The 26470-nt window shown below is 28.9% G+C and overlaps 1 protein-coding gene across 1 annotated transcript; it reads right to left on the reverse strand.

Moving 5' to 3' along the window:
• Window positions 1-224: 224 nt before the first annotated feature.
• On the reverse strand, window positions 225-24807 carry LOC145181976 (myotubularin-related protein 13-like). The gene is made up of 35 exons (XM_090071143.1): window positions 24723-24807; window positions 24496-24608; window positions 24027-24115; window positions 22219-22443; window positions 18002-18221; window positions 15701-15833; window positions 15509-15617; window positions 15085-15198; window positions 14628-14702; window positions 14401-14514; window positions 13953-14003; window positions 13534-13704; window positions 12986-13282; window positions 12268-12903; window positions 11629-11833; window positions 11371-11466; window positions 11054-11236; window positions 10896-10966; window positions 10533-10788; window positions 10087-10217; window positions 8548-8899; window positions 6943-7072; window positions 6441-6697; window positions 6154-6356; window positions 5848-5898; window positions 5636-5758; window positions 5284-5388; window positions 3241-3423; window positions 2767-3138; window positions 2301-2660; window positions 2090-2167; window positions 1799-1931; window positions 1535-1671; window positions 1097-1339; window positions 225-899 (listed from the first exon to the last, which is right to left on the reverse strand). The coding sequence occupies exons 2-35, from the start codon at window positions 24557-24559 to the stop codon at window positions 807-809; spliced, it is 6060 nt and encodes a 2019-aa protein (XP_089927269.1). The 5' UTR covers window positions 24560-24608; window positions 24723-24807; the 3' UTR covers window positions 225-806.
• Between the last annotated feature and the right edge of the window lie 1663 nt (window positions 24808-26470).

Here is a 26470-nt window from a genome sequence, read left to right on the forward strand (position 1 = left end):
TCATTAACAATCACTATTTATTTTAGTATCATATTTTTTTATTCAAAAAACAATGTAGATGGATCACTATTCAAGAATTATTTTTGCGATATGGATTTAATGACCTGTACGAGTAAAAAATTACCTGTAAAGTAACCTGTACGAGTAAAAAAATCACCTGTAAAGTAACCTGTACGAGTAAAAAATCACCTGTAAAGTAACCTGTACGAGTAAAAAAATCACCATTTAAAGTTTTGCGATTTCTTTTCACAAAGAAAATGCGAAACAATTGTCTTAAACTTAGTTACGTAGTAAATAATTTTTGGTCAAAATGTTATTTTTTTAAAAAAAAAATGCAGTGATAAAAAGCTAATACACCTAATTTCAACACAAATCTAATTCAGACTAAAAACAGTAAAAACAGAAAATTAAAAACAAAAACAAACAACAGAATTATAGTCCTAAGTAAAATCATTGTAGATTTTAATAATTCACGAGGTTTTTTTTTATTGGCATAAAAGTATTAAATACAAATTATTTAATTTACAACCAAGTTAAAAAGCTTATCAACCTGCAAATAAAAACGTAAAATGTTCCCTCAGAATTATTAAACGATTGTGAAAATCTCCGAAGTACTTAAATAAAAGAGAGATGATTATATTGGAGTTGTCCTGTGATCATAGTAATTGTGACAATCATAAGCAGCTTTTTTAAAGACAGATTCAGTTATACTGTCTAGCTTTTGTATTATTTCTTCACTAAGCAATCAAACAGGAAACTTTAAGAAGTGCCATCGAGGTCCATTTTAGAGGGATATTCTATGGTTATTAAACATTTAGAGCGTTCAATCTTTCAACCCACTCTTGAGCTGTTTCATGGCTGTGCGCAAGGAAAAAATGGTCTCTTTTTGTCGTTACCAGCTAAATTATGAAAAGAAAAGTTTAAATAATAAGAGTTTAAAACGAAATTAAATTTCAATGTTTAAAACTGGCTGTGCGTAAGGAAAAAATGGTCTCTTTTTCTCGTTACCAGCAAAATTATGAAAAAAAAAAAAAAGTTTAACTAACTCTAAAACGAAATTAAATTCCAATTTTTAAAAATGAGCCTTTAGAATTACCTCAATGCAACATCTTCCATCTGCCCATTTAGGTGCACCAGTTGGTAGAGTACCTGTGATACGGCAACCTCTCATTTCGCCGAGGTTAATGTATCCCTGCAGTTGTGTGTCTTCTTCAGATAGATAGTATGTTAAATGATTGCGCTCCGCATCCAACACAAACCAACGAGATTTCCACTGGCGTATACGTCGTCCTTTTTTATATAAAGTTCCTTTAAAGTTACGGGACGTCACACGTTCGTTCTATATAATGTACACGTATTGTCGTTCAAACCGAATTTAATGGAAAATATTTTAAAAAAAATTTTTCTTTGTTTTTTTTTAACGAGAAAATTTTTATTGCTAATCCAGTAAATAATAATTTATATTAATGAAGAAACAAGTCCAACAATTTAAGCAAATTGAGTCACAGTTAAAATATCAACATAAAAAACCTACACCAGGTAGACTATGACTGCTGATCGACATGTCAGTCACAGGTTGATCTATTAGGTTGGGATGTTTTGGACATGCTGTAGGCACCATTGACTGGCATTTTTCATGCACATTATAATTACATTGTAAACATTGCATTCCTGAATTTTATGAAAAAAAAAATAGTACTAAAAGATAACTATAAAAATTTTAAACGTTTTTATGTCAAAGTATTTGGAGCTTGTGGTTTTAACATACTTCATGGTTAAATAAATTTAGAATAATTACCTCCATGCAGTCCTGATATAGACTGTAGACAATAGTTGCATATGGATGATAAAATGTAGTTATGGTACTGAAACTGATGCGGATAATCTAATCCAAATTCACTGCGTATCTGCACATTTTCTGTTATTTTTCCCTTTTATTAAGAATTAAAATATAATTTAAAACAAAATGTATTTCAAATAAAATGCAAAAGAACAAGAATGTATAAAGTGAAATAAAAAACAGTTCAATGGTAAATACAAATAAACAAAGGTTTAATAAAAATCCTGTCTTAAATGAAGATGTATTTACCTTAAGAACCATGTCTAAGGTGGCTCTTTTATGCATTGCAAGACGTCTTTCTTTAGCCCAGTATAAAGACCAATTTAGCTAAATATTTAGTTGTTTTTTTTAATTCAGTAATTCATCAACTAATCTTTGCCTGTTTCTTTTTTCAGGGGAAAAAAACCTAATAATTTAATAAAGTTTGAAGAATAAACGCCTTTAATCAAAAATTACATACAGATCGTTGTTGATTGCGAAGCATTTCTTTGACATCAATCTTGTTCCAAATACTTTGCCATTGTTGCGTTGACTGGTCAAGTTCCTCCGCTAAACGACTAAGTTCATTTAACAGATAAGAACATTCATCACGAGGGAAGTCTTTTGTGCTTCCATAGCAGCCAGTAACACAACGCTGTGAATCCTCGCGATCGACATCATTTGCTATATTTGCATCAACTGAAACCTCATTATTTGATGTTCCCATGTCAAAGTCTGATATTAATTCAAGGTCATAAGTCGGACCAGTATATAGATTTTCAGCGATGAAGTAGTCCCATATTTCAAGGTTAGATATATTGCAAAAAGGATGCAAGACACCCTTTTAAAAGATAAAGAAAATTATTATTTGTAAAGCAAAACATGAATAATGCTACTCTCTCATGACTGTATTTAAAAGTAGAGTATCTTTCAAATATCAATCTTACTTTATTTAAACCTGGGTGGTAACTAAATTGATGAAATAAAGTTAGTTTTTCTATCTGTTTCTCCAAATAATCCCACAAAGAAACGCTAGCATTTTTCTTTTTTTTCTGTTCGGCTTGTTGTTGAGCTAAGAGCTCAGCCTTTAAAATTGCAGCATCTTTGCGCGCTCGACTCACATTTCCCAGTGAAGAAATAACCTTTAATTTAACATCTTCTTTAAGACCCAACTCTGTTTCAGGAAACCAACCATGTTGGTATCGCTCATGTTCAGAATCAAGAAAAAACGTGTTAAAGCGCATCGACGTTTGATGATACGCCAAGAATTTCAAGAAATAACTGTTAAACTCGAACGCACAAGGAAACTGAAGCAAAATCTTTGAAAAAATTAAATAGTAGTTTAATTTCATTTTAAAAGGCTGCACAAATGAAATTAAAAAAGTGAAAAATACTTAAGATCAGTTTAAATAGGAAAGTACCTGATGAACACAATCTAGAAATTGCAAAAAAAAAGGGGCCACTATTGGTTGAGCAGGAAATATATGATTACCACGGTGAGAAAACCTGTAGCCAAAAGCAAGCCAATCTTTTTCAAGAAGCACTTTAAAACCTTTAATGGTTCTATAGAAAGGGTCTGAAAGAATTTGAACCAGACTGACGACCTAGAAAAAACCTCTGGCATTCATATAAAAGAAATATACTTAAATTCAATCTTATAAAATAAATTCTTAAAAATCCAAAATAATTTGAAAACACTTGAGTGAGCCATTTCATTCAAATGTAATATTTTTAATGTATAATTTTGTTTGAATAAATAAGTCCATTAAAATGTATAATTTTGATTGTTATTCATTTTACTTAAATTATATAAAGACATTTATCATTCATCAAAGTCACATATTGCAGAATTTCTCCCATATTAATTTTTTTTTTTAGTATTAATGAAATTAACAGTAAATAAATACTTAAACATACGAAGTCAAAAAAATATATATTTGTCTTATTTGGAATTTCCTCCCTTCAGCTTTAAACATGCATTTAAACATGACCCATCATCAATAGTAACACACACAACATCCATCAGAAAATTGACCACTGTTTTCTACAACAATTGCTTTAAACTCTCTCTGGATGATGACCTCTTTGAACTTTGTAAATAAATTGGATTGCCTCTTGAGAGTTATGTGTTTATCCAGCCATTAAAACTTTCTGCAATCTTCAAAATTTTTTTTATCAGAAAAAAGATTAGCAATTGTTTGCAGCGAATCAAATATCTTAGAATCTTAGATCTTCCTTATATTCTTTAGAGATGGAGTAAGCAAATTTCAAGTGCTACTTCAGAAAGACTCCATCTTTAGGTCTGATTTGATGTGGAATATACTCAAATGATATCGGAATACTAATCTCCCTGGACTTCTCAGGTTTACTCATAGCTTTAATCAGTGCTGGAGTTTATTCAGTTTGTCTGCAATCATTTATTTGCAGTTCTTAATTTCCTTGAGCATCCTTAAACCAATTATTAGTGTGATACATAAATGGCGATTGATACCCAAAGATTTTAAAATACTAAAAATGTCTCTGGGTATCCTCCTAATTTTATGTAATGCAATAGCAACAATAGGATTTTCATTATCACCCCACTGCATGTTTACTGCTCAACATTCAGTGACTAACTGATTGATTGTAACAACACCAAACAAATGGGATTAGTCAGATAAAAGTTTCTGAAGTTCCCCCGTGTACTTCGACTTTAAGATTCACATAACTTGTGTAACAGTAATTACGGACAGGGTGTACAATCTTGTTGAGACAATGGTTAGAGCATTAGTGTTTTGTTTTGTCACACACTACCTATAATCACTTCAGAAAAGATTTTGAATTTCCTAACATAAAAACAATAACAAAACTAACATTTAAGTAAAATAATTTTTATTTTATTAGATTTTTGTGTAAACTCTATTCACAAGGACATTTTTATTTGGAAATATTTAAGGCAATAAAATACCAGACAATATTATAAAACATGACATAAAACATGTTCTTCTATTAGATGAAATTCTTGTGTAAAATATTCTTTTTGAACAAATTAACCTTCTTTATCTGCCATTAAAAGAGTAGATGGTCGTGACAGAAAAGACTCAAATAGTCTCACATTAGAGTATTACATAATCATGAGTCAAATCAAATTTTAAAAAATTATATAAGTTCACTGATCTAGCAATAAATCCCAAACTGATAGAAAAGTAAAAAGTGTCAACTTTTTTACACAAATTTTGTGAGACCATATTTTTGTTATAAGAAATATGATAATTTTACAGAAAAGTAAATAGTGGTATATCTGTTTTGCATGTTTTATATTACATGACATGTGCAAAAAGAATACATTTTAAAATTTAAACACATTTTGTCTGAATTAAAACTTTTAAAAATTCAATTATCATTAATAAATTAACTTGTCTGAAAACCACTGAATTAAAATACAATTTTTTAAAATGTTATGAACATATAGGAAAAATTCAAACCTGTGCTGTAACCTCAGATCCATCTCCCAAAGAAATGAGACAGGAAGAGCCTTGTATATCAATTAAAGTTACAATTGAACATGCCAATTGTAATAATGAAGAAATCTAACAAAATTATAAATATAAATTAGAAGACAAATGTTAATGGTTAAACTATTAATCTCTCATCATTCTTAAAGAAGAAGTAGCTTAAACTAAGGCTAGTTTTAAACTTCAATTAAAATTTTGTGTTTCATAACTTTTACTGAAATATTTAAAATATGGTGTCTGTGAAATGAAACTAAGTAGTTATCTGAAAAATTAAATTCTCTCAAAAATTAGTTAAAAAAAGTTAGATATCTGTTTGCCTTACCTGAGACATCCATTTTGATTCTTCTAAAGCACTGTAGAAAGTTTTCTCTATGGATGAATTACTGGGACAACAAACTTTTAAAAGCTTGGCAAAACTTGTTTTTACTTGTCCAACATCATGAATCTATATGAAAAAATAAAACCTATTTTGAAGTTCTGCTCAAATTGTAAAAATAATTATAGAAAACAAAAACAAAAACAAAAGAAATTTACATCAACATTGACAACAACAATCTTGCTTGATGATTCCATTTTGACTGATGTCTAAAAAAAAGGAACTTAGAAATTGAACAAAAATTTAAAAATAAAACTATTGTTGGTAAATTATAGTTGTTTAAATCATAGGAATAGCTGGAAAAAAACTGATTTCTTTTATTTATTTTAAACAAAACCAAAAAGTATTTTTCATTTCAAAAGGTATTATCTAGCATAAAAGAAAAAAGCCATGTCTTTTAAAATAAAAGCCTGTGAAAAGTTAATAATTTAAGAGAGCAATTATAGGGATAAAGGTAGTGTAACCTTTGAGCTTTTATCAGTAAAAATATAGAGATTTGCAGGAGTCCAGCTATTTATCTCAGCCTGCTCTTCAGTTAGCTTCTTATATTGCTGGGAACCTTCAAACAAACTTGCAAAATCATCAGACATCGCCATCATTGATAATGCAGCCCCAGCACTTACCGAATAGGTTTTACCTTTAGTTGCACGCATTTGGGTGGCATTCACTAAAATTAAACAGAAAAATATTTTCAAATAATAGCTGCTTTTTTTTAGGTAAACATTTTTTAAAACATATTTATTCTTTTTACCAACTTCAGAAAATAGCTTCTCATCTTCAGTGATATTTGAATTGTTATTATAGCCTGGTGTTTGGTTGCTGTTTAAACTTCCTCTTAGGACAGATGTAAGCACACTTTTGCTGATAGCCCCTGATCTCAATAAAGCTCCCTTTGTGCGTTTATGACTCCAAACCACTACAGGGAAGCGATTTAAGCGATGGTTTTTGGAAACTTTCATAATTGTATCATCAATTATACGCGATGGAACAACTACTACAGCTGGGTAACTGACAAAACAAATAATAACTTTTTGACATCTTTAAAAACTGTAAAAAAGATACAAACAATTTAAAATGCAACAACAAAAATGTCAGAAAATATTTCTTAATAATTATAGTTATTTGAAAAAATGTGATATTTTATTTAAGTAATATAACCTTCAAAAGTCCTCTTCAAACACTTTGTATAACAGTTTAGATAGCAGTAAAGATTAATTCTGAATCTTGAAAAAAAACTTAAAATCAACTTTTACCTTCGACAAATGTTGTAATGAAAATTTATCATTGATAGTCTCCATTGTGATGCAGATACTTTGCTAATGCAACCCAAACCTAACCTTTCATAATCTTTACATACAACAGATTCACTCAAACGATCAGCTCCTGTATAAAAAAGAAAAAGACTCATCCGTTGGGACCAAAAAGTAGGTCTATATAATTAAACTTTTATCCACTTTTACTAATTTAAAACAAATAATCAGAAAACAGAAGTTATTGCTTTAGTTATTGGTTGAACACAATGAAATTCAGCACCCTTTATTTGTTAATTACAAATGAAGGGTGACATCTTTTTTGCAGAAGGAAGTTAATGTGTTGTTTGATTGAATTAGTGTAGTGGTTATGATTTTTATCGGGTTAAATTGAGTAAACAAATATATTAAATAGAGAAAAAGTTTTGGAAATTTCTCTTCAAAATTCTTTATTGAAACATGTTAACATTTGAAAATTGACCGGTACTGCTCAATCTTCATTTGGATTTATTTTGTGGTGATATAAAGAAATTGATTTATTGAAAAAAAAGCAGGAAGTGGAAAAAATAGAAGATTTAAAGATAAATATAAAGTAAAATCATTTGCTCCATAAAGATAAATCCATATCAGTCGCAGAGAGAATTTGTGAGAGAATTTAAAAGCAGCCAAACTTTCATAAGAAAAGTACTTAAATCTGAAGAATATAAAACATATAAAATTTTTTTCAATCAAAAGGTAGCTATGTCATTTACAAATTCAAGTATATTCAAACTGAAAAAATTGCTCCCAAGTTCCTTGTTTGGCAAGCAATCTGCTACTGTGGTTTTAAAAGTGCACCAAACATTACTTGTAAGACTTTGAACTCTGATTTGTATATAAAAGAATGCTTAAATGAATGCCTTTTGCCATTCATTAAAAAGCACGATATGACCACAATATTTTGGTCTGATTTGGCTACAATCCACTACTTCAAGAAGTCTCTAAAATGGTATGATCAAAATGCGGTTGAATTGATGCCTAAGGAAGCAGATCATTCAAATTGTCCTGAGCATTGAAAGCATAAAAAGAATTCTATTATAAAAAGAGTTCTATTATAAAAAGAACTCTTTTAAAAAACATAAAATTAGCTTCAGATGAGGAAGATTTTATGAAAAAGTGGATAGCAGCTTAAAAAAAAGTAACTTAAAGAAAGACCCAGGAGATGATGTTAAGTACTTGCAAAAATATTTGATTTCTATCTAAGAGTCCAATTAAAAATGTAAAAAAATGATTAAAATAAATAATTTATTAGCTTCATTGTGTAAAAAAATAACAAAACACTGTTAAGTAATTTTTGAGTAATTAACAATTAAAAGGTGCTGAATTTAATTGTGTTCAATTGATACATTGCAAGCTTTCGCCCACAACATCTTTTAACTCTTTAAAGTTTTATCCTTAATTAAAAAAACAAAAAACAAAAAATAAATAAAAAAAAAACAAACAAAAAACAAACAAAAAACAGAGGATGTCTGAAAAATAAGGCATGTCTTTATAATAATCTGAGATTTTAAAAATGGATGGTTTTAACCTAAAAAAAAAAAAAAACAAACAAATGCAACAAACTTTTACCTCTATTTTCTTGTTCAAATAGGACTTGTTTCATATCATCATCCTCATCATCTACATTTACAGATTGGTACTGGCGCGTTGTTGTATTGGCTGTCTGTGCAGTTTTTATCTTCCCTTTTTTCGAATTAACACTTACAATGTTTTTTACATTTACAATTGAATTTATAGATTTATTAGCTTTTCTTATAGAATGCTGCCTTTGTGAAAGGGTCCGCTGAAGTGTGGGCTTCTCTTTCAAATTAAATGCAAATGTGCTATATACAGTTGGGGGCCACCTTGCTTTGACAAGAGATTTCCTAAGATTTTCAACCATGTCTGGAAAAACCTCCTCATCAAATGCCAATTTTAAAACCTAAATATGAAATATGTTTTACTTAAAATAATCTTAGACTATCTAGAAGGAGAGGTTAGAATGAAAATGTAGTCATGTCTCATTAACTTGGATTTCCCTAATATTCAAGCTCTCTAATAAAATATCAGTCTTTTAGAGACAGCCCATTTCAAGAGAACTTTGGTTTTTGCAAATACTGATTTACCTTTGAGTGTTAAAGTGTTCTTTTGGCTTCCATTGCAAAACTTTTAACTGCAATATTTTTTATTCGCAAATTTATTCAATTCTAAGACGTTCATTGTAATTAACCAACAAAAAAAAATTTTGGAAGTATTTTATCTACATTACGAAACCTGGCCAAAAGATAGTTTGTGAATTGCTGCCACATAAATTGGAACATCTTAATAGTTCTACAGGACTACTAGGATGTTCATTATCCATCTAGATTTTCAGAAGCTTTGCATGAAACAGTTTATCAATTTGGTTCTAGAAGATAAAAGTTGTAGTACAAATTTCAGACAACTATTGTGAATTTTTAAAACGTAATCATTTTCACACAGTCTATTCTTCCACATGCAATTTACTCTTAGTATCCTGGGCCTCTTCCCTGGAGGAAAAGAGATTGATGGTCACTACCATTATGAATATGCAACAATATAATACCATTCAGCCTCCCTATATACCTGTTGATACAAAGCCTCCCTAAGCATTATTATGATATCAAATTCATGTTTCCTGGAACTTGAACCCAGCAAATAGGTTTATTTTGAAGAATAATTTCAAAACTTTTATCTTTACAAATGTTTGGTTGGAAGGTTTTTTTTCAAACTAACATTTTTTAACAGCATCCAAGGATCATTAACAACATTTTTATACCATTTTTCCACTTGAGTTATTTTTTTAACAGCCTCCCATTTCCTACCTAGTGCTTCATTTTTTTTTCCCCTTCCAATCTTTGTACTTCTTCATTAAGTATCACATCATTCTTCAGATTGACAGAAATCTCTATTTTTTTTACTATTTTTTCAGCAGGCCTAACTAGATTTTTTTTTTATGCAATTTAATATTTACACTGATGTGCTACATAATTTATGGTCATTTTGATTACATTTGGTACAGCCATAAACAAAATTTATAATCATTTTAGACAGATGAATAACATTTTATGATCAAGACAAAATTACAGTTTGAAAGAAACACATATTAACCTGAAAAGTTACTGATCGAAGTTGTAAGTAACTATCATAGTTTTGGTTTGCAATACTGAACATTCCATTCACTTTCTTTTCTTTTAGTAGTGCACCAATAGGAAAGGATCGTGTTACAGTCATTTCTGAGGCTGTAGAATAAATAAATAAAAATTTCATAATATTAGCTCATAAAATGTCATAAAGTCAATTTGCAAAAACTGTAAGCGTAAACTTATGAGAACCATTAATTTTAATTTCATTAAAATTTTTAGATTTTTTTTTAAAACTTTTGAGTTTGGATAGAGTCATTTTAATCAAATCTGTGAACTATTTAAAAAAAAAGAGCTGATTTTGAGAGTTTGTGACTTTCTGTGCATTCTTAAATTAACTTGAAGCAGATGATTTGGTAAAGGATTATCTTTAAATGTTAATGAGATTTTAAAAATCAAATGAAAATTGCTCACCAAACTGGTCTAGAGGAGTTCCTTTAAAAATAACACGATAGTTAGTTAAAAAAAGTGCTCCATCAGCAGGTAACAGACACGGACCACCATTATCAGCTCCAATATTCATTTCACGGTCATCTTCGATATTTTCAATAGCTGTTTGCTTATTGGTATCTCGTACACCTAGTTCACGACCATCAGGAATAAGTAGACAACGAATACCATCAAATTGGAGGTTTTCTCCAACTAATAACACAGGTTTCATAATTTTTGCCTAAGAGAACAAATAAATGATTAAATAAACTGCAAAGAAAATCATTATATAAAAGTATTTTAAACATTACATTTTAAATTAGGTAGAGTATCAATGTTAATACAGACCTTCTGCATGGGAGCATCTTTTGTCTCCCTATAAACTTCCTCTAGCGATTCAATATGCATACCAACTAGCACTAAAAAAGAGCAAGCTCTCTAAGAAAATAAATCACAAATTACAATATCAATAAACTTAACTGTTACATTTTAAACCATTTACTTACTTGGGATATTTGTTTGCAGATTCTTCAAATGAGCTGCAGTGACCCCAGCTTCGATACAAACACGTTCAACAAAACGAAGGATAAACTTTGCAGTTGTGTCTTTAACACTTTCTCCAAACTCCAAACTATTATCTGTCCAATCATGTGTGCTAGCAATACTACTACTTTCCATTATGCTGCCTCCTAAACAGAAGAAGGAATAAATTGAATTAAAAGATTACATTCACCAAATATTCCACAAGATCAAAATTTCTATCAAAATCACAAGTTTAAAAGAAAAAGAATTTAGAGAAAATAAAAAAAGTGTTAATACTTGCCTATATAAGTGGAACTACCATCTACAATGCTGTTTGCATGCTTAACAGACATTGATAAATTATCCTCAATTGGTATTAAGCTGTGTTGGCCATCATCTTAAAGTTTGAGCAAATACAAACTTACTATTTAAATGAAATACACCAGTAAATCTTTTAAATCTATTTTAAAATGTATTTTTATAACATTTTTTCATTAAGTGGCAATAGAAAACAGTAATAAAACTTTCAAATAATCTTAAAATTTTTATTTTCAAATACTTTTTTCTAAAGCTTGCTGCATTCGTTTCTCAAATTCCTTCCTTTTCTGGGCATTTAACTTGCGCATCTCAACACAAGCATTTGTTGGAACACGTAAATACATCATCTGTTGAGCAAATAGCATTGTAATGCTATAAACAATGCTTTCCTCTGCATACACTAAACGTTCCCTCTCTTCTTCAGTCTTGGAATCCCACTCACTGAGCTAAAATATGAAAAGAAAAAAAAACTTAAAGAGTTAATTTCATTGTAGCCTATTAGTTTTCCACAGTTACATTTTTGATTTTGCTGTTGAAAGAATTTTTTTTACTTTTCCAGCAACTGTGGCAAAAAATATTTTTTGGCCACACTTTACAAAAAAGAAACTCAAGATAATTGAAAGTAAACAGCTTTAGTCTTTATTTGTAGACTAACTTTAATTTACCAGAGTAACTTTCTAATTATGTTTGTATACTTTTTTTCTTCTTTTTCTAAAAAAATCTCTTTTAATCTAATACTTTCCTTAGATAATTGTAACTATTCAGCTTTGCTATTCTACAAGTATTATAATAAAATAGAATTAGATAGATATTAAATTTCTTATGTTAAAATGCAACTAAAAATTCCAATATTAGACTATTTATTAAATTAGATATTTACCAGATCTGCAGCTAAATTCATTGGATTTGGCAAGTCACTTTTAACACTCTCACTACTTTCGGATGTTTGTGCTGATTCACTAGAATTTTGAGAAGCGTCTTTACTGCGAGTCATTGCACGAATACGTGGATTGGGTGTACTGACTGAAGGCACAAAGAGCATACTGTTGCGCTGGGCTCTCCCATCTACAACATTTAATGAGTCCATATCTGCTTGATTTAAATTATTTAAATCATTTGATTGTTTGTCTTTTTTCTCCTTTTTAAGAGCACTTAATCTTTCATTGACATGTAATTGAACAATTTGTCTTTGAACTTCCACATAAAATGCCTCTTCCCAAAATTGCATATTGCTCCATACAGCATGCTCTTGAACTGATGTGTAAGCAAATTGAATAGCACTTGCACCTAGTTTTCTGTGAAATGCAGACACAATAGGAATTATTTTAGCAGCTACATTTGTGTTATAAACAGTATTTGCTTCTTTTAAAGCAGCATCAATGAGTCGAATAATTAAATTATATTGATCATGATCTAAGAGTGCACTTTTTTCATTTTTAATTCGCAGTTCAAGTTCATTGCACAAAGCTAATTGAGCTCCTTTGCTTTTTAATGCACGCAACACAGATGGCATTGCCTAAAAATACACATGCAATAAACTTAGATAATAGTAATTGATAAACTGATACTTGCTTCAATTGAAAAAAAAACTTCTGTACCTTTCTTGCTTCTGAGATTTTACTCTCATAAATATATTGCACACAATCTTTGATGACTTCCAGCCTTCTTTGATTTATGTAATGAGTCACAGGTAAGTCGTATGCACTAATAGGCACCTGCTTAGGGGGAATTACAGGTGCTTGAAACACTTTTCCTTGTATTGATTCACTGCTTTGTACTAAATAACTGTTTATTTTTACTTCATTTAGAAGTGGGAACTGTTTTAATGGATGGTTAAACAAATCTGTATTTATTGCTGGAATAGTGCTTGTTTCTGGATTATCAAACCAAGGCTCCTAAATAATGTTTAAAATAAAATTCAAATTCAAATCAAATGGAATAAAACATTAAGATAATATTTAATTACTGACAAAGTAAAATTTCTATCATGGATTTTAATTCTACATTTGATGTCAATATTTAATAAAAAAAACTTCTTGTGTGAAATACTGCAAAAACGAAATTTTTTTCTCAAAAACTCTTTTTTAAAAGTTTCAGTTGAGTTTAAATTAATAATATATAAAAAAGATTTAACCAAAAAACATACATTTTCACATAAATGATCCACAATAGGAATTAATTCAGCTAAAAGTTCCTCAGAACTTTTTTCTTTATCAGAAGGAGTAACACTAGCAATTAACTCATCAAACATGTCAACTACACGATAAGGCGGCCCACGCGCTTGAGTCATAGCAGAAAATGAAACACTATCTAAAACCTTAATAGTTTATTAAAAAATAAAAGATAAAAAAACGTGTTCATCTAATTAATAATGTGTGTGTGTGTGTGTGTGTGTGTGTGTGTGTGTGTGTGTGTGTGTGTGTGTGTGTGTGTGTGTGTGTGTGTGTGTGTGTGTGTGTGTGTGTGTGTGTGTGTGTGTGTGTGTGTAAACATGTATAACATCAACACGTCAACATATTGACAAAGATATTTTAGAAATATTGAACTAAACTTTTTTTTACATACTTTACTAAAAAAATCATCACCAACTAAACCCCTTTTTTCCATAAACGCCATCTAAAAAATATACATAAATAAAATAACTACTACATTAAGCCAGTTTTTTCACTTTAAAAACATTAAATTAGACAGGCACTTAAAATAACTAATAGATTTATTGATTTACTTAAAAAAAAATTGTTTAAAAAAAGTAATTAATCACAATCATTATGCAATGATTGCTTAGGTATATTAAATTAAACACTCTTTCTTCATAATTTTAGATTTTAAGTGAAATACTTAAAGAAATGCTTAATATATGGTCAACATACTCAATACTTAAGATATCGTAGTAAGTAATAAAATGTTTGTAAACAGATAAAAAGATAACTTTTGTTAAAAATTGGTGCAAAATTTTTTTTGTAACTTTTGTGATCCACAAAACATCAATTTAGTAAGTATTTAATAAACATACTTTATTGAAAGATATTATTGGTTGTGGATGAACTCGAATCAATGTTAGACAAGAGCGGTAGCCACAAAACATTTCTGCAAATAACTTTATAAACACAGCACGCAGTTCTTTATCCTATAATTTTGAAAAATTGCAAATTATAAAGTTAAAAACTTTTAAAATTAACATTTAATGTAAGGACTTTGTTTCAGATTTTGTTTTTAATGATAGAAAAAAAGTTTACTTACTTGAAGAGCAAGAGTCTGAGGAGAATCTGGTGTAGGAAATAGCAAATCTGATGTAAAAAGTGAGGGTGTCAAAATCTAAATTAACAAGTTTTTAAAACTTTACTATTTGATTTTATGAAATATAAAAATCAGAATTATTTATTCTTTCTCAATTTTAATTTTAATTCCTAATAAAAACTTTGTGTGTAGTAACTACAGTTAAATAGATTTTTTAAATTTTGTTTATACAGCTTATAACAATAAAAAAAAAAAAAAAAAAGAATATTCAAAATCAATTTATGTCGATGATAATATAATAAATGCATCATTATTTTTTTAAATTTGGATGAAAGGTATTTGTTATAATTCCCTTGAATTATTCGATTATATAAACACTCATATTACCATAATAACCGTTACCATATAATGAGCTGTTAACATTACAGAAGATAAATATCAAACTGAACAAAAATATTACCATTTTTAATGACTTCAAAATATTACTGTAGTAAGGTTCAGACATGTATGCAAGATGAATAGTTTCTGGAACAGTAACATAACCTTCATCGATGTTTACAATGACCACATCAAACTAGTAACAAAAAGTTAAACTTATACTGTAAAGAAGTTGATCAAGAACTCTAAAAGCTTATAGCTTTATAATTTAGAAGTATTCACAGTGATCAGTCTATAGAAAAAGAAATTTAGGTTTCATTTTGAAACTTCTGTTGCAGAAATCAAAATATAATACATAATCATATGAATTTACAATATAATCATGTAAAATTTAGAAAAACTGATTTACATTGTCTTAAGTCTAGTTTCTTTAAAACTGATACTAAAATAACTTTCTACATAAGATAATGCTTTTATAAATCAAGATAAACACCTGCAATACTCACAAGTTCAGGTATAAGTCCTTTATATGACATATGCACACCCATTAGAAAGGGTGTTGGAGCAGTTAAAAAATCTAGCAATGAAGCTGGTAAAGTTGGAATGAACACATAGCTAAAAATTAAAAACTAATTTTAATAACCAAATCAAAACTAAAGTAATAAAATTTTCATAACTTTTCAAAATATCTTAGTCACCTGAACTGCAAAGGGTATAATAATGAAATAAGGGCTTCAGCAGCCATTGTAAGATGGCTATAACTTGAAGCAAGTAACAATATCTTTGCTTCCGTTACCAACGCAGTAAATATTTTCATCATAGAATTGATACCTGAAATTTTAATATTGTGATTCATGTATAAATCCTGAAAATTTTTGGCATTAAATCAAATTGCACTTGATGTAAACTTAACATTCTGTAAAAACAAACATCAAGATATAAAGTTTTTATAATTTCTTTTTTAAAGAAATTTAACACTTATTGATGGAACAGTGACATGTTGTTAACAAAGCTCTTAAAATATAAAAAATTATTTAAAAAGGGACAGAAAATAAAATTTAGCTTTTTCTAACTCTATAATCAGTTTTTGATAATTTTTTTTATTGTTTTAAAGCAAAATTATTTCCCTTTTAAGTAATAGAACGGTAGTTTTTAAAAAGTTGATTGTAAACAAAGAAAATGTATTTGCAAGTAGAAGTGAGAAAATTTATTTTGGATTTATTCGCTAACAAGAAAGTGTAAAGTTCAAAAGAAAACTGTCGTATCATCAAATTGTAGAGTGTAGGTCACAGATTCAAAAAAATTGAGAAACCAAAAATTGATCAGGGGGATCAATGCAAATCTCAAGTGCTCCATTCGGGATATTGAAAAAAGAACTGGTATTCCCAAGTTGACAATCCAAGAAGTCAAAAAGAGATATCTCTTTAAGAGATACAGGACGCAGAAACTTCCTGGAAGATCCTAACAGCAATTCAGAGAAAGCTAAAAACACAGCTGAAAACTACTACAAGAGGAAATCTAAAGTTTATTATAATTGATGATGAGACCTACAGCAGATTAACTGCTCTATGCTCCTAGGTGAGCAATTTTATACAATGCCAAAAGGAAAAAAGCCTGACATTTTGCTAAATGCAATTAAAACTGAAAAATTTGGCAAGAAAGTTATGTTTTAGCAATTTATAGCCATTTTTCACAAAGGGAAATATGAACTCCAAAGTTTATGCGCAAGAATATTTAAAGAAACAACATACTTATGATACTAAAGCATGATATTCCACCTGTCTTCTAGCCTCATGTTGAATCTTGCCATTACTTAAGAAGTGTAATTGAATGGTATCAACAAAATGGCTTTGATTTTTTTCCCAAAAAAAAATGAATCTGGCAAACATGCCACAACTTTGTCCTATCAGAAAATTTTGGGTGACCATTAAACATGAGTTGCATATTAAGGGAAAAATTGCTTTTCCAAAATTGCAAAATTCCACTGAACTTTGGAGTGTGATATCACAAAAACTAAAAAAAAACACAGTTGTCCAAAAGCTCATGCAAGGTGTATTCACTAAATTGAGAGAATATTATGATCAGCTCAAAGACAATGTTATCTAAAAGCTGTATTTGGAGATAAATATGCTTTAAAACAATAAAAAAAATTTATATTTGGTTTTTTATTTTGAAAACCCCATGAATTATCATTCTGGATAGTCTTTAAAATGGTTTGGTTTTCTTCTTTGAATACTATAACTTTTGTTCAAACACTCAATTGAAAAAAAAAATTAAAATTGAATTATTTTATTGTTTCTTTTTTTAGACCACGAAACACTCATCAACTTCTTTTGATAAATAGTGCTTTGGAGTATGTTTTGTTAATTTATCCTTGTCTAACCGCTGAGCTAAATGTTTGATTTTTTGTGATTCAGTTCATAAGGAACCCATTTATCCAACTTTTTAACTTTATTGATTTGAGTTACATGAGCTAATTACTAACACCAAACTTCAACAATTCATGATACTTTAAGATGGGTCAGACTCCACGGTAACCTTTAGTTTATCATCACTGACCTTTGATTCTGGGCAGCCACATGGCTTATTTGAGAGGTCAAAATTATCTGCACAAAATTTGTTGAACCAATTTACTGCTTAGTGCATAGTAACACAAGAGCAAAATACCAAAAATTTCACTGGATCTATGATACTACATTTACAGTTTTTGATACCATTTAGAGCAATGATTTATTTAAACAGGCAAATTATCTAACCTTCCAACAAGTAAAAAAAACAAAGTACTAAAAATAAGCCAATTTCAAATAATCTTGTTAAAGTTGGCGATATTTTTACTATTTCCTAGACATGGTCAACAAATTATTCTATCATTAGACCCTTTGGTACAACAAGCCATCAGCTGTTTATTGACCCATCAGTTGCTTATTGCCGTCCAAAAATACATCAAGCAAACTTATACATAGAAATATTAAAAAAAAAATAAATTAAAATGAACAAACCCAGTTGGTTAAAAAGTACAGCAACAGATTCATGGGTAGCAGGCAGATCTTTTGAAAGAGGTGGTTGCAATATTTGACTGTCACCACCACCAATTGAAAACATTAACTTAGGACCACCAGGAGGAGGTACATGAACAAAACCAAGCATACACCCAACCATTTTCTCCAGCAATTCAGATTTTCCATTTACAAAGCCAGCAAGAATAGTTGTTAAACAGTTCTAATACAAATTGTAATAAAATTTATTAAGTATGAAACTTTATAAGTCTTTCTATTTTTTGCATCATTTACAAATGCAACTGTCTTCATACTTGATGTATAAAAATGGAGGGGTTAAAGAAAGTAATATAATAGTCCTAAAAAAGTTCTGTTTATTAAAAAAAACTAAAAACTATTTTAACTGAGAATGAGCATAATAAAAATAGTTTTAAATAAAAATAAGTATATAAAACTTTATAAAATCAGTGGGATTTGATATATTTATTAAATGTCCATTCAAGGAGACTCTATACATAAATGTCCATTTAAGGAGACTCTATACATAAGGTTGAGTGAAAAAATATTTTGAATACAATACAGCTATAGAAACTCTAGTTAATAGGGTGGTCCAAAAAAATTATCTTAGTTAACTAGAGGTCAGGGTACCCTCCCAGATTGTTAGGCCTATATATAGTTATGTTCAGAAAAAATTTCAGCTCTTTGTTTTTTTTTTTACAAATCCGCTTTTGTAAAATACCATTCACAGAGTTTGCAAGAATGCCAGGAAAGAGAATCCTGAAGCAATCCTGTCTGAATTAGTAGCTGACTTTTCACTGCTTTTTACTAGAATGGGAAAATCTTTCTTGAGATTTTTGGAGTTAGAGATGTTAACCTGTACTTGTTTTGGGTGATGGTCTGGATGTCCCAGAGGCTAATTTTGAGTACCTTGGTGTCTCAAAATTAGCCTCTGGGACAGGCCATAATGTTCAATCATTCAGCTTTGATACAACATCTGTCAATACTAGCTGTTTCAATGGTGCGTGCATTCTTCTGGAAGGAATATTGGTAGAGAGCTACTGTGCCATCATTATGTGAAAAAATTAATTTTAGTCAAAATATTCATTTTGTACTGTTAAATATCAATTCTCCATACATTTCAACCTTCAAAAGATTCAAAACTGTTTAAGATGTAACATGTGACAACTTTTGAAAAATGTTGAAGTAAAACTGGGAACTGATGCCTTTCATTTATCAGCTCTCACATTTTTCAAGAGTTACACTGAAAAGAATTACACTCAAGATGTTTGTCCTTAGCAGTCTACCATTAAGAATTCAAGGAGAGCTTCTGGGCCAATTCATCCTCTATGCTGGATGATCAAACTACTATATATGTATATCAAGATATACCCCTCTTTCATGATCCCTCATGTAGGAATTTTTTAATCCAGTTTCACAGCTCTTACACCTCAAGATTAGTGAATTCTTTTTGACACTTCCATCAGAGACATAGAGTGAAAATGAAGATTACAAGCAAGAAAGGGAGAGGGTTTGGCAGTTAAGAGTGGTGAAAAACATGACTTAGAGGGGAGTGAAGTTATTTAAAGATTTTAACCAACTTATTACAAACAATTAAGTAAAGCAGTTTCTTCTTCAAGTGGTTGAAGCAAATCAAAAAGCTATCAAACTACAAATTACAAAGAAGTCTGCTATCAATGGAGTTATTACTATACCTAATGTAATGAATGTTACAAAAAAAAATAACAATTTGAACATTGAATATCACTGGTCACAGATGATGTTTGCTGAGATGCTACAAACAGTCAACTCTTGGTATAGTCTTGTTAGCCTGTCTTGAATACATAAATACTGATTAATCAAATCATCTGCTTAAACAGTTTTCAATTGAAAGTATTCAAAATTTATTATGCTTTTTCATATAACACAATGACAACTGTGCTATATTAAGTTCGATTGGATTGAACTTATAGACATAATGAGAAAAAAGTCCTTTTCTGGCTGGAACAATGAGCTGAAATTTTGCCTAAATAATTGATAGGTCTGACAAGATGGTGCTCAAGTTTCTAGCTTCAACTTCATCCATATGTATGTCAATACCATTTTGCCACATCAGTAATTGCACAACAGTACTGCATTAACCTCAAACCATTTAAAAGTGTTAAAAGGTACAAGCAAAATTTTCATGAATGTTCTGCTTGCAACATATTGCTTAAAATTTCTGCTTTAAAGGAATCTTAAACAATATGTTGCAAGAAATTTTTTCAGGAGAACTAGGAAAAACAATTCTAGGTTGTGAGGAACCACTTTTACTGCAATTTATGGCCAAATCTCTTAAGAGAATATAATAAAAAATGTGTTCATCAAAGAATACTAGCTGCAAATAATAATTTGAAAGAATCTTTGGAAACTTATCTTAAAATTTTCAATCAATTTCATAGATTAGAACTTAAAACCATCAATACTAGACTCTAATGTTGATAGTTATAAGCTTTCATCCCTCACAATAACTACTATAAAATGTGTTAGAAGCTTCTGGACCTTTAGATAGACAAGATGGTCGAGTAACTTTTCTAGGCACATGTTTCTATGTAGCTGTTTCTATGTTCATCAACTCTACACCTAATATTAATATTCCTTGCTTTAAACAATATTCCCAAAACAAATTATGATACAGATTTCACGATAACATGTGAACAGAAAGACTACAGGCATGGCAATCATTGGGAAATAGAGTGTGAAAGAAGATCCAGAAACATCAAAAAACAAAGAGCGCAATAGTTTGGGCTTTAAAAATCATCACTGCACTAAATATTGCAGACATACACTTATTTCCATATAAAATACAGTTAACTTAAGAGTTGATGTTAAATTACCATCTTTGGACATCTGGAATACTCCCAAACAGTACTAAAACTGTAAAATGAAGTTACATATCATGCTTCAAAACTGTTTATGTCAAATAGAGCTTTGTAGATCCTGGGGAATCCCAAATTCAAGGCATAATTTTTAAAACTTAATACAAAAAAATTATAAGAACTAAATGTTTGTTTATTGTAAACACTTTCTATTTTAATAAATTCAATAAAAAACTTTGAACTTTGAGACACCTTTTGTAACTTCGATGATACTATTTGATGCAAGTAATATCTACTAAAAATAATTAACAAACAATTAGCAGAATTAGATAACAATGGTTTTGATTAAAAGAATTTAGAAAAAAGATGTATTAAGATATTGTAACCACTTATTGTATCAAAAGACATACCGATTAATAATTAGTCCGTTAACTTTGATAGTTAGCACAGGTGTATAATTATTTTTCAAATAACTGTTTAATTGTAAAATGCACTTTTTTAAAATTTTGTTGCTACTGGGTCACCATTAAAAATCAATTTTATGCCTTAATGTTTTTTTATCTTCAAATAACTTGCAAAATGGTAGCTTTTATTAAAGAAATATTTTTATAAATATATTTCACTCCACTCTAATAAGCTGTTTTTGTGGAACTTTAGATAGAAATGTAGAATTATATATTAGAATGCATATATATAATTGAAAAACTTTTGCGTTAAGAACTTTTTGATTCAAAGCTAAAGTAGCTTTACTTTGACCAAATCCAAAAGCTTGCAGATTATTTGCAGAAGGTTTATTACAGTCTTTATTTTGAAGAATAGTTATTGGTGTTTTTGAACAAATTCTTGAATCATTATTTTAACATGGTGTACAAACCATTTCCTCAACCAAATTACTTTAACCCTTAAATGCATAGTGTTGCAGAAATGCAACATTTATTTAACACATATACAACGTTTTTAAGATTAGTTTAAAATATCAAAATATCAAAATTAAATAAAATAAGATAAAATAAGATATCAAAATTGAAATGTCATTTTCAAATTTTTTTTTAAAAGAATAGAACTTAAAATACATGTATGATTTTTTCTTAAGAAAAGGTTTTTAAAAAAATCATGCATTTAAGGGTTAAGAATTTTATTAAAAATATTTAAGGGTTAAGAATTTATTAAAAATATTTGAAAATATTTGGTTGATAAAACTTTTTTCTACTGTGATAGATTAACTAATAAAATCAATTCAAATACAACTACATTATTTGCATAATTTAAATTAATGAATGTAAGTAAAGCAACAAATGAATGAAAAAAAAAACAAATATATACAAAAATTAAAATTTTTTAAAAAATAAAAAGTTATTGACTTACCTTCAGGGTATTAAAGTACTTATTTCTAGACACCAAACACAAACATTTAGGAATGTAATAGATTTTATTAGGTTGATCTTCACAAGTTGATGCAAAAGATTTTCCTTCATAAAATGTCAAACATGCTAGGTAGTTGGACTTGCCTTCAATATCTGTAAGGGTTGCAACATAAAAAGTGGGAAGAAGATTTTTTATCGATGAAAACCATCCTCCTGGCTGACAAAACTACAAAACAAATAATAAGAATAAGAATAATAACAATAATAAAGAGTAATGGTAATAATAATAATAATAATGGTAATAATATAATAATAATAATAATAATAATAATAATAATAATAATAATAATAATAATAATAATAATAAAACTCTTAAAAAAAAACACCTTCTAACTCTTTTTTTACATTAAATCCCTCTTAAACTTTTGACTTTAGAAAGTATTTTTTAATAAGCATTTCTGAAGTTCTATATTTTCCAAATTAAAATCCCTTTAGTGATCTTCTAGCTTTGAACTTGTTTTTCCTGAATCCAGATCTGTTTAGTTTTATTTTAGTTTATTATTTCCTCTCTTCTTTTAATTTTCTAAGTTTTTCTGCTCTTATACCTAAATCTACACTTTGCATGTAAAGCTGTAATTGGGGATATTAGTTGTTTTATCACAACTACATTCAAATACTAATTACACCTAATCAAATAATCCTTTACCAATCTTATTGTTTCAAGAGTCTATTCCTTTAACAAACTTGTTTGAACATCTAGAATAGCATTATTGATAGAGAAACCACTTTCTGGAGAAGAACTGCCATGGCTAAGAGTAACTATTGACTTGACAAGATTAAACAGTTGAGGGTATTTCATACTTGTGCTACTAGTAATTTTAAAAAGTTTTTGCAAATATAAGTCTTTTTTTTTTTTTGTATATTTTTTCTTCCTTGTTTGACTCAATTAACCCACAAAGCTGAAAATGCTTTTTTACTTGTGATACAGTTTTCTTAGTTATACAACTAAACTATTTTTTAAAATTTGTTAAGATACAGAGAGCAATTCCATGTTGATTAACATACTTTCTTTTAGTTCTTTTCAATTTATATGTTGGTATCAGAAAACATTTAAATTGTTTATTGCCATCATAAGTACTGAAAAAACAAACTGTGATTAAACTGCTATTAGAGCTTGAAGACTATTGGTGTTCTTATAATCAAATTTATTTCTGACTGAGACTGTTGCCACTAAGTAAAAATAATCCTTGAGCTTTACATATAATCTTATTCACTTCATGATTTTTCCTATTATTCTTATGTGATAAGCTTCCTCCATCAATACAAGAAGATTTGCTACAAAATTTACAGTTTGCTCTGTGTTAATTTAGATAACTACTTATGATATTCTTACTAATTAACAATATGATGTTATAACTTATTTTATTATACTGATAACCTAAAAAACAAACTAAAGTTTCATAATAATATTCAGAAAGTTATTTAAAATAATTAACTAAGACCCACTGAAACTTTCAGTTTTGGTTGCACATTCATTTTCAAAATTCTCAGTCTTTGCTGTAATTTGAATGCTACATCCTTTACGACTGTTAAAGTTTCAGAATAATTTTTCTATTTCATTTCCTTTTGAATATGTATAAAGCAAGTTGATAAATTTAAATCAATAATAAAAATGTAACTCATTCAACCTCCAGACAAAAACCTTACAACACTTATGTCTGAAAAATATTTTAATATTTTTTCACTTGTTAAGTCTATAATTAATTAAAACCTAGTATATCTAAAAAATTTAATTAAAAAATAACTTACGTGTTCTAGTCCTTGTGGAAAAGAAACATCTTTCCAATCCTTACAAGGGAAACGCTGTAAAATACCACTTTTCAACTCAGTTATTTTTGCTAATAAATGGAAAAAGTTTATGAAACAAAAACTTAATACATCATGGCTAAAAAAGAATTATATATATCTTGTATAAATTGCTGTAGCTTCTATACACTTGAACACTTTTATTCATTTAAAAACTCTAAAGCCCAACTTAGAATATCCAGGGAAATAGATATTACTTAAAACTGATAGGTAATATTAATCCTGGTAGAGTAATTAAAGTAGTTTATAAACAAACTCAATGCCTAATCTGTAAAATCAAATAATTTTACTCAAAAGACTTCATGAAGAAAACACCTCTTTTATATTTACATAATCTAAGAAAATATTCATTATAAAAATACTATATTACTCCCAGCAATAATACATTTGTTATAATACCAAGGGTACTCACTTAGTGACTCCTCAGAAGTATCTTCAACGCCAACTACACAAAAATAATCAGCTAGTCTCGACATAATTCACTATTTCTAAATAAGGCGTGGAACCTCATTTCAGCAGCAACATCTATGCGAAAACAAATCGAACTACACAGATTTTTATAGCCCACATCAGGTAGGTATGCATTAAATTTTTTTTTTTTTTTGGTAATGTAATTAAAAATCCATGTCAAAGAAATACCTTTTCTTTAAACCGCATGCGTGATTCTGGGGCATGTACTTTCGACCCATTGCGGAAACGGCTTGTTGACTTTAAACTTAAGACCGATTAACTTTTTATGTCACTGGAAGAATCATATCTCAAGCTTGATTTCCGGATAATAAATATCTAAATATATACAACACTAAACGTTAAACATTTACAAATCTTTTGTGAAATGTATATAAGACAATCCAATATTTTGAAGTCCTTATAGTTTTTTTTTAAGTTTTTCTACTATTCAAGAAGATTTTCTTGGATGGTAAATAGCTTTGAGTGATAAATAAATTTGGTCTTTTGCTCCAACTAAATTCTCCAAACCCTAAAATGTAGACGCTCATTCTAAGAAATGCCTCGTTCCTATTTCTTCTCACTCCCCCTGTAGTTTTTCCTGCGAGCGCCCGTGATGGTCGGTACATAATTTGATGAATTTATTATTGTTTGCACTTGGGGCTATTTGTATAAGCTGTTTTCTATATAAATAAGTTTTAAATATTTGGGGTTTGATAACCTCGTTGTTTCCACGTTGCTATCCTCCCTTCATATTAGTTTTGTAATATTACTGATGCAGCTTTCGAGTGTCAATCTATTTTGCAATTTTTCCGATTTTATTTAATTCAACAACCAATCTGATTGCTGTAGGTTAAAACTTACATAAAGAATTTAAGAAACCCCTCTACAAATGCTGTAATGACATCGTTAGGTATAAGTATTGAAAATTAAAAGCTTTTTCCTCCACTTTTCACTCAACTTACAGAACCTGGAATATTTCTATACCAGGAGAATTTTTTCTAGTTTCAAATAACTGCTCTTGAAAATGTATTTTTTAACTTATGGTAAATCTCAACAACTGTAGCTCATTTAAAGTTTGTTATTTATTTTCAGTAAATATTAAATGGTCTAAGGCAATAATTTTCAAATAGTTTTGTTCATCTTTTATTTTGTAGCTTTTTGAGTAGTGCAGTATAGTTATTGAGAAAAGTAAATCAAAATTAAAGAAGATAAATCGAGCTTATATGCTGTGGATTTCTACTTTTTTTTTTTTTTTTTTTTTTATTACTGTTTAGCTTTCGAGCCCCAAAGAAATGTAAGTTTGAACAATTTTTCGTCATTTTTTAGTAAGCTCAAGCGCTTGTGCTTCACTTATTTTTTTTTTTTTTTTTGCAAAACTATTCCTCCTTCTTTCTCTTGATGTCAATATTTTTCAATTTTTATTGATAGAGGCTTTAGTGCTTTTTCCTTCCTTCTTTAAAAAACATAGTATTGTCTACTGTTATTCTCTTGCAAGTCTCTTGTTTTTACATGCATCTATTTGATATTTGCTTGTAATCCATCTGTTTGTCTGTAGAAAAACAGATTTCATGTTACCTCGTTAACAATTGGGCGAAAATTAATAATTGCCACATTATTGTGCAAGACTATATGCTAGATTTTGTATTAAAAAAGTAACGGAAGATTGGATAATTTTTCAACTAAAGTTTAAAAATCCCTTTAAAAAACATAACCAAAATATTTAATAGTGAGTTACAATAATAAATAAAATTTCGAACTTTAACACCCTTCGGCTTCTTAGATTAATTCACATCTGAAACATCTTAACTTTTTTTTCAGTGGCACAATTTAAATTCATAGATTCTTTAGTCTTCTTAAACATTCCAAGCTTGAAAAAAAAAGATTTCTCTCAATATCAATTCCCAGCAAGCACACAACGTTGAAACAACGTTAAAATA

This window comes from Hydra viridissima, unplaced genomic scaffold, assembly GCF_058129835.1.
Source record: "Hydra viridissima isolate aposymbiotic clone 2 unplaced genomic scaffold, HvirCarnegie_v1 scaffold_14, whole genome shotgun sequence".
Lineage (NCBI taxonomy): Eukaryota > Metazoa > Cnidaria > Hydrozoa > Anthoathecata > Hydridae > Hydra > Hydra viridissima.